Source organism: Argentina silus, assembly GCF_951799395.1.
Source record: "Argentina silus genome assembly, chromosome: Y".
Taxonomy (NCBI): domain Eukaryota; kingdom Metazoa; phylum Chordata; class Actinopteri; order Argentiniformes; family Argentinidae; genus Argentina; species Argentina silus.
In genome coordinates, this window is record NC_139654.1 from 17,034,586 (window position 1) to 17,054,020 (window position 19,435).

At 44.1% G+C, this 19,435-nt stretch overlaps 1 protein-coding gene across 1 annotated transcript in view; it reads right to left on the reverse strand.

Moving 5' to 3' along the window:
- LOC310823776 (leucine-rich repeat-containing protein 7-like) overlaps positions 1 to 19,435 on the reverse strand; it is a gene marked incomplete at its 3' end in the record, with an annotated part of 79,384 nt that overhangs the window by 45,334 nt on the left and 14,615 nt on the right. The window contains exons 6-13 of the mRNA XM_083696625.1: positions 16,821 to 16,884; positions 15,492 to 15,566; positions 12,958 to 13,102; positions 12,426 to 12,498; positions 7,927 to 8,056; positions 7,674 to 7,789; positions 7,481 to 7,550; positions 3,185 to 3,284 (exon numbers count right to left, since the gene is read on the reverse strand). Coding sequence (XP_083552751.1) covers positions 3,185 to 3,284; positions 7,481 to 7,550; positions 7,674 to 7,789; positions 7,927 to 8,056; positions 12,426 to 12,498; positions 12,958 to 13,102; positions 15,492 to 15,566; positions 16,821 to 16,884 — 773 coding nt within the window. The remainder of the gene's footprint in view (positions 1 to 3,184; positions 3,285 to 7,480; positions 7,551 to 7,673; positions 7,790 to 7,926; positions 8,057 to 12,425; positions 12,499 to 12,957; positions 13,103 to 15,491; positions 15,567 to 16,820; positions 16,885 to 19,435) is intronic.

Here is a 19,435-nt window from a genome sequence, read left to right on the forward strand (position 1 = left end):
ACTCAAAGAATATCTCACTGTCCCTCTCCTTAAGTATCATTCCCAACAAAGGACAAGGTGTGAGACACACAACAATCGCGAAGGAATTGACAAATGGTGAGGGTACAATTTATTCAGGATGTCCACCAGGCTCATTCAACTGTAAATAGGTATACACATTTAAATCAAGGCTGGCGCCACCAAAATCCATCTACATAGCCAGCTGCATAATCTGAACATACTTTTTTTGAGGACATGCATCTACTAATAAATATTATGTTACATTTACTTACATTGATACATTAACTTAACTGAAACTCATGACCTGTTCTGTCATATAAAAAAAATACCACCCCAACAAAACACATAAATATGAGCACAGATGTAATACAGTTAGAATCAAATAAGAACCGACATCACAGGTACATTGGTTAATAAGATAATGCACCACAAAGAACAGAAATTCACACCTACCCACAATTCCCGAGCAAATATGCAAATGTATTTCCTTCTGTTGCAAGGGCATTGTGGGTAATTGTGAATTTCTGTTCTTTTTGTTGCATTATCTCACTAACTAATGTACCTGTGATGTTGGTTCATGTTTGATTATAACTGTATTATGTCTGAGCTTATATTCATGCCAGTGTTTTGTTCGAGTGGTTGGACAGGCACCAATTGGCGGGAAATGTGTGCAAGTCTATAAGTCCGGCCATCCACCTAACAATTAGTTGAAAGATGGTTTGGATGATAGATAGATTTGCTGGGTAGTTGAAAGAAAGTGAGAGTCTTATTTTAGTAGAGAATACAGTTAACCCTTGTGTGGTATTCGGGTCAAATTGACCCGTTTTAAATTTTTACTTGAAGAAAAAATATACAAGGAAACAATTTTTCAACCTGAAACTCCATGGCCTTGGCTTATTTACTGTGAAGAACATGTCAAAGAAAAAAAAATCATTGAGTGCACATGCTACACCCCCCCTACACATTTATGTCCTTCACAAGGTGTTCGGGTCAATTTGACCCGCATATACACAGAGACACACAGACTCACAGAAACATGCACACACACACTCACTCACACACATACAAACACACACACACACACACACACACACACACACACACACACACACAGAATCTGCACAATGTTGTTACAAAACATTCTGGGAAGCCAGAGGGAGGAGACCCTGAGAGACACCAGGGGACACGGGTGGTACTGGATATGTCACAGGGCCTCAGTGGCCACAACATCACTTGGGATAATTTTTTCACATCGTACAGCCCGGGACAGGAACTTCTCAAAAGAAAGCTGACAATGGGTGGAACAGTCAGAAAAAATAAGACAGAGCTCCCACCTCAGCTTCTAACTGTAAAGAACAGGCCAGTCCATTCCTCCCACTTTGTGTTTACGGCCAACATGGCCCTGGTATCCTACATACCCAAAAAAGGCAAAAATGTGATGCTTATGAGCACTGATGACACCGCACATACAGAGGAGACAACATGTGCCCAGGAACCCAGCTTCTCGAGCCATAGTGAGGCGGGTGGAGGAGGCTCCTGCTGTCCCACCTGCACGACCCACACAACCACAACCTCCAGTGCCTGAAGTAAGTGTCCTGTTGTTGTTGTTTATGTGTGCATGTATGTGTGTGTGTGTGTGTGTGTGTGTGTATGTTTCTGAGTATCTCTGTGTGTATGTGGGTCAAATTGAAATTGACTATTAGAAGATGTGGTGGGAAAAAAATCCTGAACTAATAAAGTATTTTCATTATTCTAGATTGCAGCTGGTGGCAACAAGAGGAAGCACAGCGAGGTGTGTGAACCCTCAAAGGACTCAAAGACACAAACCACATGCAGAAACTGCTAAAAGTACATCTGTAGTACACATACTCTCAAATTCTGTGCATCATGTGTTGTGTAGACAGGCATACCCATGCACACACACCATTTTTCTAATTCACATGTATCCAATATTATTTCAGAATTGTTTGAAAGATGTATTTTTCAGTGTACTGTATTTCATTGACAGTGAATAAAGCAGTGTACATTTCGTTCATGTTTTGTGTTTCTATTTATTGTAAATCATCTCAAATTATTTTTGAGACATTTTTGAGAGATGTATTTCATATCCAGTGACTAAATCAATCTAAGTTTGGTTCTCGTGTTTCTATTGTCGTTCATCACCTGTATTTGCTTTTCACAGCTTTGATTATAATAAGATAAAGATGAAAATCAAATGAGAATATCTCTTCAAAAATAATAAACATCAATGAAAACATTGTTTCATTTCAACTTTTCAGAGATAAGCATTCCACCCAAGTCCTTATTATAGCAGATTGTTTACATAAATTAGAACTTTATCACAAAAAACAAATTACACTTCCACTGTTAAATATGATCTAGCAGAGATTAATTACAAATATTAATCATACATGTTATCTATATTGTTTGGAATTGAGATAAAGACAATATATGTTAAAAAGTTTTGAATGGAAATTTTTATTTTTGTATTGCTTTTAAAGCCCCAATAATGTCCCGGGTCAATTTGACCCGAAGACTTCCAAAGGGTCAAAAAAGTGAAGACAATACGAGGGTGAAATATGGTTTGACTGGTGGGTTGGGTGGATGGATGAATGGTTGGTTGGTTTGTTGGTTGGTTGGATGGATGAATTGATAGATACTCTCACCTATTGATCTACAGTATGTTATATAGATAGATACTGTAGATAGATGGACAGATGAAGTTAGATGAGGGAAAGATAGATAGATAGATAGATAGATAGATAGATAGAATGTATCATAGGAACAGATTCTGTAACAGTAGAAATATCTGAGATTATTAAATTCAATGAATTTCTAAATACCCATTTGCAAACCAAAAATATTTAAGTATATGTTACAAAATGTATCTATTTCATGTAGCAAACAGTATTGAGTACAATGTACTCAAAAAATTTATTTACTTACTAAAAAAATAATTCTGTCATTAACTCAAAACGGTGGTCCATTTAGGGTCATTTGACCCGTATGGTTTGTGTAGGGACCACGCTAACCTTTTTAAGTAACTGTACTCCACAAAAATGAGTCCACAAATCAATTGAGTACAGTTAACAAATCAGGGGTAATGACACATGCGCGCACACACGCACACGCACACACACACACACACACACACACACACACACACACACACAGGCAGCCCTACCTTCGTCATGTCGCGGTTGCTGTGGGAACATGTAGTTGGTGAGGACCCTCTGCTTGGTGTCTGGGTGGGCTTCTGTCTGGAGAGGAATCAGAGCCTTGGACTGCACACGCATGCATGCACACACGCACGCACACACACACACACACACACACACAAAAATGGTCTGAAAATTTCACATAAGAGGCATCTCTCATGTGACCATGTCTAGCTGGTTGTCATGTGACCATACTGTCGTGTTATTGAATAAACCACGCGAGTCCGACTGTATTTTACATGACTATAGTACCTTTCTTGACATACCTTGTGGACTCTCAAGCAGGTCTTAACGAACTCACCTGATGTCCCCCTTACAATCACGTCATACAGGTCGCCTGTAGTCTTGTGTAGTTCATACACACACAATACGATAACACCACACAAACTACCTGCTTGTCATGTGACCATATCTGTGTGTGTGTGTGTGTGTGTGTGTGTGTGTGTGTGTGTGAAGGGGGAGCCATTAATTCTGCCCCCCTATCTTCAAATGACCTTTCCCCCGATGGGACAAATGGCTGTGGAGGTCTCAAGAACATGATAAAGAATGTAATGTTCTATGAAGTATTTGCCTTGTAGTACTTATATAAGTGTGCAGTATTATTAAATCCTCATTTGATTCATCCTATTTGACCATTCTTGCACTAATCAGCACACACTCTACAATTCTTTGTATATAGTGTTAATTAAATTACTTGGAGTCAGATTATTAATCTTAAAATGTGCTTTGCTATTAACAAAATATAGTAGACACATTTCCTTGCCATGCTTACGTATTGTAACAGCCATCCTAATAAGGCCTACAGTTTTGGATGAACCCTGAAGTGGCACAGTTGAAATTGCTTTAAATTGATTCATTAACCCTAACCCTGCATTGAATAGCGTTATAAAGTAGGCCTATTTTCAGGACCGATATAAACCGTGCTTTGATAGTTTAAAGTAATCACTCACCACGTGTAATGAATACAATGGCAAGAGATAAAGACGTGCATGAATTGATTGATATGTGCTTTGGTAACTGTTCAAGACACATTGAAGAAGTTGAACGAAAAAGGCATCTTCCAGCTAATTCGTCTGAGAATGAAATCCTTGATTATTGGCAAACAATTGGCATTCATAAAAGCAAGTCAGACATACGATTGGGTATCTGCTTAACAGAGACAAACAAAAGAGTCTCGCCTACGAGCAAGATGTCAACTGCACTTGCATGACGACCTCGCGAAAGCACGAGAGGATCTTAATATGATCAGCATATTGATTACTGAAAAAACATCTAAAGAGAATATTCAGAATGAAAAATCTTATAACGAGAGCATTCAGGAATTGAAAGTACAACTCGATAACTTTGGTAATGAAAAACTTAGTTTGGCAAAACAGCAAGAGAAAGATGCCGAAATGATTGCTTAATTGAACAGGAATGTTGAAAGATATGGACTTCCCTCGACCTGCAACGCCTGGTTCTAGACAGGCCTGTGTGGAGTAATGATGTTCTGAAGTAAAATCAAGTGTTATCAATAGGATATACTAAATAACAAATGATGAACATAAAAATATAACTATTCCAATGTAAAAGTTTGTTTTATGATTAAAGTTGAAGTGTTGATCTGTATTCAAGTTTGGTAGGGAGAGAGAGGTGAATGACCTTTGATGTGGGCCTTATATGGAGGGTACTGTACAAACAGGGGAAGATGTGCCCAAATATAGTGTAACATCCACCTAAGATACTTTCCAGAACAGGGGAAGGTATGCCCAAGTATGGTGTGGGGAAGGAGAAAGAAGTCTGATAGGTGGAACATAAAATGGGTTGACAAGAGCATCTCAACGGGCATTTCCAAATGACCCCACGAAGGACGGATCCCTAAGAGACCAGGAGGTCTAGAGACCAGGAGGTCTTGCCCAATCGGGGTATCCACGACCAAAGTGCTCTCTGGGGAGAGTTTAGACTTGGAAGCCCCCAGCCTGGATTGCTGTTAGTATTGGAGTAGGCTCCCTCTTAGCTGCCTTAGCCCTCGCCCTCTCAGTAGTTGGAATTGCCCATAACTGTCTGTGGTTTGGACTCGGTTAAAAGGCTTGCTGGAGGTCGAGTACTGGGAAGCGTGAGTCGCCGAAGCCCCTCGGCTGAGGGCTTGGTGCTGCTCCAGAGAAATGATAGGGGCTGATAGGGGCACCAAGAGTATTCGGTGGTTGCGCAAATGCCGATGCTGGATGGAGCCTCTCTAAATTTATACTAAGTTAGACAGAGTAGAGACAGATAGGGTAAGATTTAATTTCTCTCATTCCTTTTATTTACTTTAATTGGTCTTATTGTTAATTTATTTTATTTTATCTTCTTAAATTTTACCATGCTGTAACGCTTAAAGAAATGTACAAATCTGCATTTAAAGAAAAATAAGTATTTTAGTTCTTGTTAGAAGTTTAGACAGAATTGAAATAGACACCTAAGTTGGGGCCGATGATCGGGACTGGGTCCCGGCCTCCTACTTCGCGGACCCCTCCTTGTTGGCCGACTTCTATTGGGCCCACCCAGACGCTCCAGGGCGGTCGCCCAGTGTCTCCCGTAGGGAGGGGGGTACTGTTACGGTTCCCCTCTTCTAACCAACATCACTGGAGCGTCTTCCTCCCAGTCGACAGCGCACCTGGACCTGATCCCCAATCAGCACACCTGTGACCCATCCCCAATCAGCACCCTATAAGAACCCTGCCCAATCTTCACTCCAGTGCCAGATTGTACTGTGACTTACGGTAAACCTTCCACGAGACCCACAGCCGCTACTAGCCCTCCAGAGTTTCTAGCTGTTCCTTGTGTTTTGTCTTTTCCCTTGTGACTCACCTTGTTCTCCTGTGCCCCATCCAGAACCCTCGTCTTCCTCTGATTCCCCTCCTCTACCCATCCACGGACCTAGCCCCTACCCCTTCTTTGCTACTGGACCTCCCTGCTACCGACCCCTGGACCGAACCCCGACTACTCCCCACGGATTACCCCCACGGCGCCTTTCCCCTCTCCCGAACACTGGACCTCCCGCTATCGACCCCAGACCAGACCCTGACGACCCCCTTGGATTATCCTTCTCTCTCCCTCTCCCTATATTATTATTATTATTATTAAATACGCCTTTGGGCTAAACCCTACCCTCTCTGTGTGCCGTCATTTGGTTCTGCAGACATTCCGTTGTAACAGTTTGTTTAGGAAGGGAAGGGGTAGCTTATTTTTAACATGCAGTGACATGTTTCTCCTATCCTATGGGAAAGTGAAATCTGCTATTATTAAAATGTAATCTTTGATTATACACCCTATATGTTTTTAAGAAGGATCTGTTCCCTTTGCTTCTCTTTTTTATCCATTCTGATGACTTCATTGTTTCAATTAGGATGGCTGTTACAATACGTAAGCATGGCAAGGAAATGTGGCTCTATTTTATTAATAGCTGTGGGGGGGACATGCAGCGTTCGGCCTGTAGAGGGAGCTACAGGACCGTGGCCAGGGTTATGTCGGCGAGGCTCCGTTGCACACCTGTTGCAAATGAAGCCTCGTTGACTAGATGCTTAAGATGTGTGTGCCTCTGCTTTTTCAGTAGGTGGGCTGGGAACGTAGAGAGAGAGATACGGAAACTGGAAAGTTGCCGAGTGGTTTTGGGAGAGGCTGGAAAGCCTGAACACGAACTTTGAACGTGATTGAATTTATGAATAAACGGGACTATTCCCTTCAGCGAACACTGCGTCTGCCTCTGTGTACAACAGACCTTGTTACAATAGCAAAGCACAAGTTAAGATTAATAATCTGACTCCAAGTAATTTAATTAACACTAAATGCAAAGAATTGTAGAGTTTGTGCTGATTAGTGCAAGAATGGTCAAATAGGATGAATCAAATGAGGCTTTAATAATACTGCACACTTATATAAGTACTACAAGGCAAATACTTCATAGAACAATGTTACATTCTTCCCTCAATGATAAATGGTAGACAGAGAGAGAGATAGAGAGAGAGAGAGAGAGGTGACCACATGGTCACTCCAACAGTACTCACAGAGTTCAGATGAGAACACACCCCAGGACAAAGAAAAGAGAAAGAGCTATCCCCCGCATTCTGCTTTTATATCCCACTACAACCACAGTATTTAAAGCTGGAGCTGTTTGCAAGGATTACATTCTTTATCATGTTCTTGAGACCTCCACAGCCATTTGTCCCATCGGGGGAAGGATAATTTAAAGATAGGGGGGCAGAATTAATGGCTCCCCCTTCATGTGTGTGCACTGGGCATACCTGGTTGTCTGACAGCCAGAGAGCCGCCAGGTCCTTGAGTTTGGTGAAGGTGAACGGCAGGTTCTTTAACCTGGAGGACAAGAGGAGTCACAATTAAGCGTGTGTGCGTGCGTGCGTGCGTGCGTGCGTGTATAGTGCGTGCGTGTGTGTGAGTGTGTGTGTGTGTGTGCGTGTGTGTGTGTACGTACTGTACCTGTTGTCACTCAGATTGAGGACCCGTAGTTTGGTCATTTGTCCGATCTCGTCTGGTAGAAACTCTAACTTGTTGGACCGGAGCGACATGACTGTGACGTTCCTGCAGTTCCCAATCTGTAACACACACAAACACACACACACACACACACACACACACACACACACACACACACACATTATACTCAATGCATCATGGCTGTGTGTGTGTGTGTGTGTGTGTGTGTGTGTGTGTGTGTGTGTGTGTGACGCACCTCCCTGGGAAGCTCTGTGAGGGAGTTCTCGTTTGCAGCGAACGTACGCATGCTGTGTAGGTAACCGATTGTCGGGGGGAGTGACTCAAGCTCATTACAACTGCAGTCAAACTCCTCCAACAACGACAAACTGGAGAAAGAGAGAGAAATAGAGAGAGAGACAGAGAAATAGAGAGAAAGAGAGAGAGAGAAAAACAGAGTTAGAGAGAGTGTATGATCTTTCGGTATTGCTGCTTGTGTTAGTCTGAGATGTGTGTTTCCAGTAAGGGACCGAAGCAGAACATGAATCTCTCTCTCTCTCTGTTCTTCAGTCGTTGTTATTCTGCACAGACTCATCCATGGGTCAGGTGACCTCCTCCACAGGCTACTGCTGTGCGTTATGGGATACAGTCATGAGAAAAAGTTAGGACACCCTATGAAAACCTTTGTCTTTTTCAACATATTCAAACATATGGACATTTGATATTCATTTGAACAATATTGAAAAATTGAGGTAATATAACTAAACAACTACAACTGAAACATATTATTTAAAAAATGATTGGTGAAATGTAATTAATAGAAATGCAATCTTCTTGTGAGGAAAAAGTTAGGACACCCCCACATTTAGTTCCACTTAAAATGCCTAAAATTATAATCAAGAGCACCACATCAGGTGCAAATGATTAGAACATCGTTACAGAGGATTTTGGAGGAGCCTGTCCTATTTAAACCTCAGACATTTAGTTTGGTTTGCTCTTGATTGTTTAAGTGAGTTGCATCACCATGGCGAGATCAAAAGAGCTCTCTGAGGCCTTCAGAAGAAAAATTGTAGATGCATATGAGTCTGGGAAGGGATATAAAAAGATCTCCAAACAATTCGAAATTAGCCATTCCACTGTCCGGAAAATAATTTACAAGTGGAGAACATTTAAAACCACCACCAACATGACCAGGTCAGGCCGCCCAAGCAAGTTCACCCGAAGAGCTGACCGAAAGATGCTTAAAGAAGTCTCCAACAATCCCAGAATGTCATCACGGGACCTACAGGTATCTCTTGCCACAATTGATGTCAAAGTACATGCATCCACCATAAGAAAGAGACTGAACAAGTTTGCATTACATGGGAGGTGTGCAAGGAGGAAACCCCTGCTGTCAAAAAAACCCATCAGGGCAAGACTAAAGTTTGCCAGAGAACACCTAGAGAAAGACCAGAACTTCTGGAACAATGTGCTTTGGACAGATGAATCCAAAGTTGAACTATTTGGGCACAGTAAGAGTAGACATGTTTGGTGCAAAACCAAGACAGCATTTGAGAACAAGAACCTCATACCAAACTGTGAAGCATGGGGGTGGAAATGTCATGGTTTGGGGCTGCTTTTCTGCAGCAGGGCCTGGTCAGCTCACCATCATAGAATCCACTATGAATTCTGTATTGTATCAGAGGGTGCTTGAGGAAAATGTGAGACCATGTGTTCGAAAGTTGAAGCTGAAGCGGATGTGGACCATGCAACATGACAATGACCCAAAACATTCCAGTAAATCTACCAAGGAATGGCTCAAGAAAAAGAAATTGAGTGTTCTGGAATGGCCAAGTCAAAGCCCGGATCTTAATCCTATTGAGATGCTGTGGATTGATTTGAAACTGGCTGTGCATGCAAGACACCCCTCGAACATCACACAGCTGAAAGAATTCTGCAAGGAGGAGTGGGGAAAAGCTTTCTCCCAATCAATGTCAGAGACTTGTAGACAGTTATAAGAAACGTCTAATTGAGGTTATTTCAGCCAAGGGGGGCAATACTAGCTATTAGGGCATAGGGTGTCCTAACTTTTTCCTCAGTAGGAATTGGCATTATTGTTAATTTTTCGTTAAATAAATGATTACAAAGTTACATTTTCATTGTTTTTTTGTTCAATTACATCCCCTTTATCTATAGATATTGTTAGAAAGAAGATAAAATATTGATATGTCCATATTTTTAAGAGAATAACTTAATATTTTGGGGGGTGTCCTAACTTTTTCTCATGACTGTAGATGACCTCATGTTGTTGCGTCTGTCATCCACTGGGTCTGTTTGACAGGTGGTTGCTGTGTCTGTCTCTATCTGTCTGACACAAACGGATGGAGCTCATTATTTTTCCTATGGGGCTACACGTTGACGGAGAAAAACACAGCTCTCCATTTTCCTTGTCCGTTTTTTTACGTCTGGCTAACATACGTCAACAGTCGGAGAGGTTTCTATCATTACTAAATATATAGTTTAATAAAGATAGTTACTCTATTGTTACTAAATGTATAGTTTAATAAAGATAGTTACTCTATCGTTACTAAATGTATAGTTTAATAAAGCTAGAGTAACTATCTTTATTAAACGATACATTCAGTAATGATAGAGTAACTATGTTTATTAAACTATATATTTAGTAACGATAGAGTAACTATCTTTATTAAACTATATATTTAGTAACGATAGTTACTCTATCATTACTGAATGTATAGTTTAATAAACATAGTTACTCTATTGTTACTAAATATATAGTTTAATCTGCCTTGTAATGTTTACATAGGGGCGGCGCCAAGTTCACAGCGTGGTGCAGAAACACTCTTCCATTGTTTGGGGAGAACGGTGTACAGGGGAAGGGGCAACTTAACAAACACTTCAAAGGTCACTAGTATGTAGGGTGTATCACAGGTCAGGGGTCACTAGTATGTAGGGTGTATCAGGGGTAAAAGGTCACTAGTATGTAGGGTGTGTCAGGGGTCACTAGGATGTAGGGGGTATCAGGGGTCAAAGGTCACTAGTATGTAGGGTGTATCAGAGGTCAGGGGTCACTAGTATGTAGGGTGTATCAGAGGTCAGGGGTCACTAGTATGTAGGGTGTATCAGGGTTCAAAGGTCACTAGTATGTAGGGTGTATCAGGGGTCAGGGGTCACTAGTATGTAGGGTATATCAGGGGTCAGGGGTCACTGGTATGTAGGGTGTATCAGGGGTCAAAGGTCACTAGTATGTAGGGTGTATCAGGGGTCAAAGGTCACTAGTATGTCGGGTGTATCAGGGTGTATGAGGTGTGTGTATGTTAGTGTGTGTGTGTGTGTGTGTTAGTGTGTGTAGTCGTAGCGTCTGTTAGTGTGTGTAGTGGTGTGTTAGAGACCCCTGACCTCTGATACACCCTACATACTAGTGACCTTTGACCCCTGATACCCCCTACATCCTAGTGACCCCTGACACACCCTACATACAGACTAGTATGTAGGGTGTATCAGGGGTAAAAGGTCACTAGTATGTAGGGTGTGTCAGGGGTCACTAGGATGTAGGGGGTATCAGGGGTCAAAGGTCACTAGTATGTAGGGTGTATCAGAGGTCAGGGGTCACTAGTATGTAGGGTGTATCAGGGGTCAAAGGTCACTAGTATGTCGGGTGTATGAGGTGTGTGTATGTTAGTGTGTGTGTGTGTGTGTGTGTGTTAGTGTGTGTAGTGGTGTGTTAGAGTGTGTGTGTGTGTGTGTGTGTGTGTGTGTGTGAAACGTACAGAGAGATAAACACTTGTCTGGGTAAACAGGTTGTGGAGGAGCAGGGTCTAGGGTTAAGGGTTAAGGGTCTAGGGTCAAAGGTTAAGGGCTTAGGGTCTAGGGTTAAGGGTCTAGGGTTTAGGGTTTAGAGCTAGTATACAGACCCTATATACTCACCCTTGCTTGGCGCGTCCACTAATTGGCCTGTTTTAGATGCATGTGTAGTAAACACAACACAGAACCGACCAATGAGAAACCACGGGAACCAACCAATGAGAAACCAAGAAAAAAAGGTGCACATGAAACAGTGTGACCTGATGGGGTTGGGGTTGGGGTCGGGGTTAGGGTTGGGGTTCCTCACCTCCCGATGGTGTTGGATTAGGGTTAGGGTTTTGGTCGGGGTCGGTGTCAGGGTCAGGGCTTCTCACCTTCCGATGGTGTTGGGCAGTGAGGGTTGGGGTTATGGTCAGGATCAGTGTCAGTGTCGGGGTTAAGGTCAGGGTCAGGGTCAGGATTAGGACTAGGGTCAGGGTCAGGGTTAGGACTAGGACTAAGGTCAGGGTTAGGACTAGGGTCAGGGTTAGGGTAAGGACTAGGGTTAGGACTAGGGTCAGGGTCAGGGTTAGGGTTAGGGTTAGGGTCAAGGTTAGGACTAGGGTCAGGGTAAGGACTAGGGTTAGGGTCAGGGTCAGGGTAAGGGCTAGGGTTAGGACTAGGGTCAGGGTAAGGACTAGGGTTAGGACTAGGGTAAGGGTTAGGGTCAGGGTTAGGACTAGGGTCAGGGTTAGGGTTAGGGTTAGGGTCAAGGTTAGGACTAGGGTCAGGGTAAGGACTAGGGTTAGGGTCAGGGTCAGGGTAAGGGCTAGGGTTAGGACTAGGGTCAGGGTAAGGACTAGGGTTAGGACTAGGGTAAGGGTTAGGGTCAGGGTTAGGACTAGGGTCAGGGTTAGGGTCAGGGTAAGGACTAGGGTTTGGACTAGGGTTAGGACTAGGGTTAGGGTTCCTCACCTTCCAATGGTGTTCGGCAGTGAGGTCAGCTGGTTGTCGTCGATTTTTAGAGTTGTCAGCTTTTTCAACATTCCTGCCATGGGAACAAGTCATACTGGTCAAAATAACATGGAAACTATGTGTGTGTGTGTGTGTGTGTGTGTGTGTGTGTGTGTGTGTTTGTGCGCATGTCTCAGGGAGAGACAGACAGTTAGAGAGGCAGACAGGTAGAGAAAGACAGTTGGAGACAGACAGGTAGAGAGACAGTCAAGTAGGACAGACAGGTAGACAGACAGGGAGAGAGACAGACAGACAGATAGAGACAGACAGTGTGTGTGTGTGTGTGTGTGTGTGTGTGTGTGTGTGTGTGTTTGTGTGTGTGTGCGCATGTGTGTGGCTCAGGCAGACACAGACAGTTAGAGAGACAGACAGACAGAGACAGACAGTTAGAAAGAGACAGTTAGAGACAGACAGATAGAGACAGACAGTTATGTGTGTGTGTGTTTGCGTATGTCTGCGCATGTGTGTGAATGTGTGTGTGTGTGTGTCTCACCTATAGAGTCGGGGAGGTGCTGGAGCATGTTGGAGGAGAGAAGGAGGTCCTCCAGGGACTCGCAGCCGGAGATGTCCGTGTCCAGGGTCTCGATGCGGTTCTTCACCAGGTCCAGGTAACGCAGCTGTCGCAGCTTCCCGAGAGACTAGAGAGACAGACGGTCAGAGAGACAGACAGGTAGAGAGACAGACAGGCAGAGAGACAGACAGGCAGAGACAGACAGGTAGAGAGACAGACAGGTAGAGAGACAGACAGGCAGAGACAGACCGGTAGAGAGACAGACAGGTAGTGAGACAGACAGGTAGAGAGACTAGAGAGACAGATGGTTAGAGAGACAGACGGTTAGAGAGACAGACAGGCAGAGAGACACACAGGCAGAGACAGACAGGAAGAAACAGACAGGTAGAGAGACAGACAGGTAGAGAGACTAGAGAGACAGATGGTTAGAGAGACAGACGGTTAAAGAGACAGACAGGTAGAGAGACAGACAGCCAGAGACAGACAGGTAGAGATACAGAGAAGCAGAGAGACAGACAGGCAGAGAGACAGACAGCTAAAGAGACAGAAAAGTAGAGATACAGACAAGCAGAGAGACAGACAGGTAGAGATACAGAGAAGCAGAGAGACAGACAGGCAGAGAGACAGACAGGTAGAGAGACAGACAGCTAGAGAGACAGAAAAGTAGAGATACAGACAAGCAGAGAGACAGACAGGTTGAGATACAGAGAAGCAGATAGACAGACAGGCAGAGAGACAGACAGGTAGAGAGACAGACAGCTAGAGAGACAGAAAAGTAGAGATACAGACAAGCAGAGAGACAGACAGGCAGAGAGACATATGGTTAGAGAGACAGACAGGTAGAGAGACAGACAGGTAGAGAGACTAGAGAGACAGACGGTTAGAGAGACAGACGGTTAAAGAGACAGACAGGTAGAGAGACAGACAGCCAGAGACAGACAGGTAGAGATACAGAGAAGCAGAGAGACAGACAGCTAAAGAGACAGAAAAGTAGAGATACAGACAAGCAGAGAGACAGACAGGTAGAGATACAGAGAAGCAGAGAGACAGACAGGCAGAGAGACAGACAGGTAGAAAGACAGACAGCTAGAGAGACAGAAAAGTAGAGATACAGACAAGCAGAGAGACAGACAGGTTGAGATACAGAGAAGCAGAGAGACAGACAGGCAGAGAGACAGACAGGCAGAGAGACAGACAGCTAGAGAGACAGAAAAGTAGAGATACGGACAAGCAGAGAGACAGACAGGCAGCGACACAGACAGGTAGAGATACAGACAAGCAGAGAGACAGACAGGCAGAGAGACATATGGTTAGAGAGACAGACAGGCAGAGAGACAGACAGGTAGAGAGACAGACGATTAGCGAGACAGACAGGTAGAGATACAGACAAGCAGAGAGACAGACAGGCAGAGAGACAGATGGTTAGAGAGACAGATAGGCAGAGAGACAGACAGGTAGAGAGACAGAGAGACAGACAGGTAGAAAGACAGACAGGCAGAGAGACAGGTAGAGACAGACAGGTAGTGAGACAGACAGGCAGAGAAACAGAAAAGACAGAGAGACAGACAGCCGGAGACAGACAGGTAGAGATAGAGACAGGCAGAGATAGAGACAGGCAGAGAGACAGACAGCGAGACAGACAGCGAGAGTCAGACATCTAGAGAGACAATTAGAGACATTCAGGTTGGGAGACATTCAGGTAGGGAGACAGAGAGGTAGAAAAAACAGGTAAAGAGACAGACAGATATATGACAGAGAGACAGGCAGGTAGAGAGACAGACATGGAGAGAGACAGACAGGTATATGACAGTGAGACAGACATGGAGAGAGACACAAGTATATGACAGAGAGACAGACAGGCAGAGAGACAGACAGGTAGAGAGACAGACATGGAGAGAGACAGACAGGTAGAGAGACAGGTATATGACAGAGAAACAGACATTTATAGAGACAGGTAGAGAGACAGACATATTGAGAGACAGACAGTTAGGAATAGACAGGTAGAGACAGACAGTTAGGAATAGACAGGTAGAGACAGACAGTTAGAAATAGACAGGTAGAGACAGACAGGTAGAGAGACAGACAGCGAGAAACAAACATTTAGAAATAGACAGGTAGAGACAGAAAGTTAGAGACAGACAGGTAGAGAGACAGACATGGAGAGAGACAGACAAGGAGAGAGACAGACAGGTATAGAGACAGGTTGAGAGACAGACAGTTAGGAATAGACAGGTAGAGAGACAGACAGTTAGGAATAGACAGGTACAGACAGACAGGTAGAGAGACAGACAGGTAGAGAGACAGACAGGTAGAGACAGACAGTTAGTAATAAACAGGTAGAGACAGACAGGTAGAGAGACAGACAGGTAGAGAGACAAACAGCGAGAAACAAACATTTAGAAATAGACAGGTAGAGACAGGTAGAGACAGACAGGTAGAGAGACAGACAGTCAGAGACAAACAGGTAGAGAGACAGACAGGTAGAGAGACAGACAGCTAGAGAGACAGACAGTTACCCCAGGGATGGTCTGTAGTGAGTTGTTGTCCATCCACAGCTCCTTCAGGTTGTGAATCTGCTCCAGGACCTCCGGCTGAAAAACACACACACACACACACACACACACACACAGTGAGGACAACCAACACCAACCACACACAAGGGGAACAAGGAGGAGGCTAGGAGACAAGGAGGCTAGGGGACAAGGAGGCTAGGAGTGGAGGCTAGGGGACAAGGAGGCTAGGATAGGAGGCTAGGGGACAAGGAGGCTAGGGGAGGAGGCTAGGGCAGGAGGCTGGGGGACAAAGAGGCTAGGTGAAAAGGAGGCTAGGAGATAAGGAGGCTAGGGGACAAGGAGGCTAGGGGAGGAGGCTAGAGGAGGAGGCTCGGAGACAAGGAGGCTAGGGGAGGAGGCTGGGGGGGAGGAGGCTAGGGGAGGAGGCTGGGGGGAGGAGGCTAGGGGAGGAGGCTAGGGGGCAAGGAGGCTAGGAGACAAGGAGGCTAGGGGACAAGGAGGCTAGGAGACAAGGAGGCTAGGGGACAAGGAGGGCCTTTCAACCGCATTCCCTCGTCTGGTCTCCTCTCTGTGGAGGGGTCCTACCCCACACACCTCACAAGGGGAAAAGGCTAGGGGACAAGAAGGCTAGGGGAGGAGGCTAGGGGACAAGGAAGTGCACTACAGGCAGTGCGTAGCAACCTGCGTAGCAACCTGGAGGCTTCAAACACTAAAACACACTCATCACCACGCCAACCCATCTGTTCCCTTGGCAACCACAGTGCAAGGAGAGAGACAGACAGGTATATGACAGAGAGACAGACAGTTATAGAGACAGGTAGAGAGACAGACAGGTTGAGAGACAGACAGTTAGGAATAGACAGGTAGAGAGACAGACAGTTAGGAATAGACAGGTACAGACAGACAGGTAGAGAGACAGACAGGTAGAGAGACAGACAGTTAGGAATAGACAGGTAGTGCAAGGTGCCTGCTCTGCCTGCCTTGCCCACCTGCCTACCCAGTCACCCAGTACCCTTTCCCTTTGTTCCTTATTAAATATCTATATTATTTTATACCTGTGTCCCGACTCTGTGTGCTGCACTTGGGTTCACTAGTTCTGATACTTAAGCTGCAGAGGCCTGATGGTGGAGGTGGGGAGACCGGCCAAGAGTACGTTGCAGTCGTCAATTACAACTGTATGCGATATAAGTGACAAATACAATTTGATTTGATTTGATTGTAGAGACAGCCCTCTCACATACTGCACACTTACATACTCACCATTCAAGCACAACTGTGTGTGTGTGTGTGTGTGCGTGCGTGCGTGTGTGGATCTTGTTTTATTTTTCTTACCATTTCACCAAATTCGTTGCTTCCCAAGTCTAACCTCTCCAGCTGTGACAGCCTGTGAATTGACCTGAGGGGAGGAAGAGGAGAGGAGAGGAGAGGAGAGGAGAGGGGAGGAGGAGAGGAAAGAAGAGGAGAGGAGATGAGGAGAGGAGGGGGGAGGAGATGAGGAGAGGAGATAAGAAACGAGGAGAGGAGAGTGGAGATAGGAGGAGAGGAGAGGAATGGAAAGGAGAGGAGAGGAGGAGAGAGGAGAAGCAAAGAGAAGAGGAGAGGAGATCAGAAAAGAGGAGAGTGGAGATCGGAAGAGAGGAGAGGAAAGGAGAGGAGAGAAGAAAAGAAGAGATCAGCCAATAGAAAGTATTCTGCCACACAGGAGGAGAGAGAGACAGCTGTCACTCAAGTCTTCTTTTTGAACCACAGTAGAACTATAATCTATAATCAACAGTGCCCTGTGTAAGTAATGGGACAGTGAATCATTTTTTCTTCTTTTGGCTCTACACTCCAAAAGTAGAAAAGATGTTTTTCCCATTACTTACGCAGGGCACTGTATATGGATGGATGGATAGATAGATAGATAGATAGATAGATAGATAGATAGATAGATAGACACATACATACAGTCATGAGAAAAAGTTAGGACACCCCCCAAAATATTAAGTTATTCTCTTAAAAATATGGACATATCAATATGTTATCTTCTTTCTAACAATGTCTATAGATAAAGGGGATGTAATTGAACAAAAAACTATGAAAATGTAACTTTGTAATCATTTATTTAACGAAAAATTAACAATAATGCCAATTCCTACTGAGGAAAAAGTTAGGACACCCTATGCCCTAATAGCTAGTATTGCCCCCCTTGGCTGAAATAACCTCAATTAGACGTTTCTTATAACTGTCTACAGGTCTCTGACATCAATTGGGAGAAAGTTTTTCCCACTCCTCCTTGCAGAATTCTTTCAGCTGTGTGATGTTCGAGGGGTGTCTTGCATGCACAGCCAGTTTCAAATCAATCCACAGCATCTCAATAAGATTAAGATCCGGGCTTTGACTTGACCATTCCAGAACTCTCAATTTATTTTTCTTGAGTCATTCCTTGGTAGATTTACTGGAATGTTTTGGGTCATTGTCATGTTGCATGGTCCACATCTGCTTCAGCTTCAACTTTCGAACAGATGGTCTCACATTTTCCTCAAGCACCCTCTGATACAATACAAAATTCATAGTGGATTCTATGATGGTGAGCTGACCAGGCCCTGCTGCAGAAAAGCAGCCCCAAACCATGACATTTCCACCCCCATGCTTCACAGTTGGTATGAGGTTCTTGTTCTCAAATGCTGTCTTGGTTTTGCGCCAAACATGTCTACTCTTACTGTGCCCAAATAGTTCAACTTTGGATTCATCTGTCCAAAGCACATTGTTCCAGAAGTTCTGGTCTTTCTCTAGGTGTTCTCTGGCAAACTTTAGTCTTGCCCTGATGTTTTTTTTTGACAGCAGGGGTTTCCTCCTTGCACACCTCCCATGTAATGCAAACTTGTTCAGTCTCTTTCTTATGGTGGATGCATGTACTTTGACATCAATTGTGGCAAGAGATACCTGTAGGTCTCGTGATGACATTCTGGGATTGTTGGAGACTTCTTTAAGCATCTTTCGGTCAGCTCTTAGGCTGAACTTGCTTGGGCGGCCTGACCTGGCCATGTTGGTGGTGGTTTTAAATGTTCTCCACTTGTAAATTATTTTCCGGACAGTGGAATGGCCAATTTCGAATAGTTTGGAGATCTTTTTATATCCCTTCCCAGACTCATATGCATCTACAATTTTTCTTCTGAAGGCCTCAGAGAGCTCTTTTGATCTCGCCATGGTGATGCAACTCACTTCAACAATCAAGAGCAAACCAAACTAAATATCTGAGGTTTAAATAGGACAGGCTCCTCCAAAATCCTCTGTAACGATGTTCTAATCATTTGCACCTGATGTGGTGCTCTTGATTATAATTTTAGGCATTTTAAGTGGAACTAAATGTAGGGGTGTCCTAACTTTTTCCTCACAAGAAGATTGCATTTCTATTAATTACATTTTACCAATCATTTTTTAAATAATTTGTTTCAGTTGTATTTGTTTAGTTATATTACCTCAATTTTTCAATATTGTTCAAATGAATATCAAATGTCCATATGTTTGAATATGTTGAAGAAGACAAAGGTTTTCATAGGGTGTCCTAATTTTTTCTCATGACTGTACATACAAACATACAGAAGATAGATAGACAGACAGATGCATAGATAGGTAGATGGAGATAAGAAAAGATGGAGATAAGAAAAGAGGAGAGTGGAGATAAGATGAGAAGAGAGAACTGTTACGGTCTCCCTACCCTACCCTCTGGCACCACTTTGAGGCGCCGGCGATCATCGCTGGAGCGTCCACCTCCCAGTCGACAGCGCACCTGCACCCTATTGTTAATCAGCACACCTGCGACCCATCCCCAATCAGCACCATATAAGAACCCTGCCCAGTCTTCAGTCCAGTGCCAGAACATACTGTGTCCATGGTAACCTTCCCAGTAACCCGCATTACGCTTTGAGCCATTGATATCCTCCCGTGTTCCTTGTGTTTGTTTG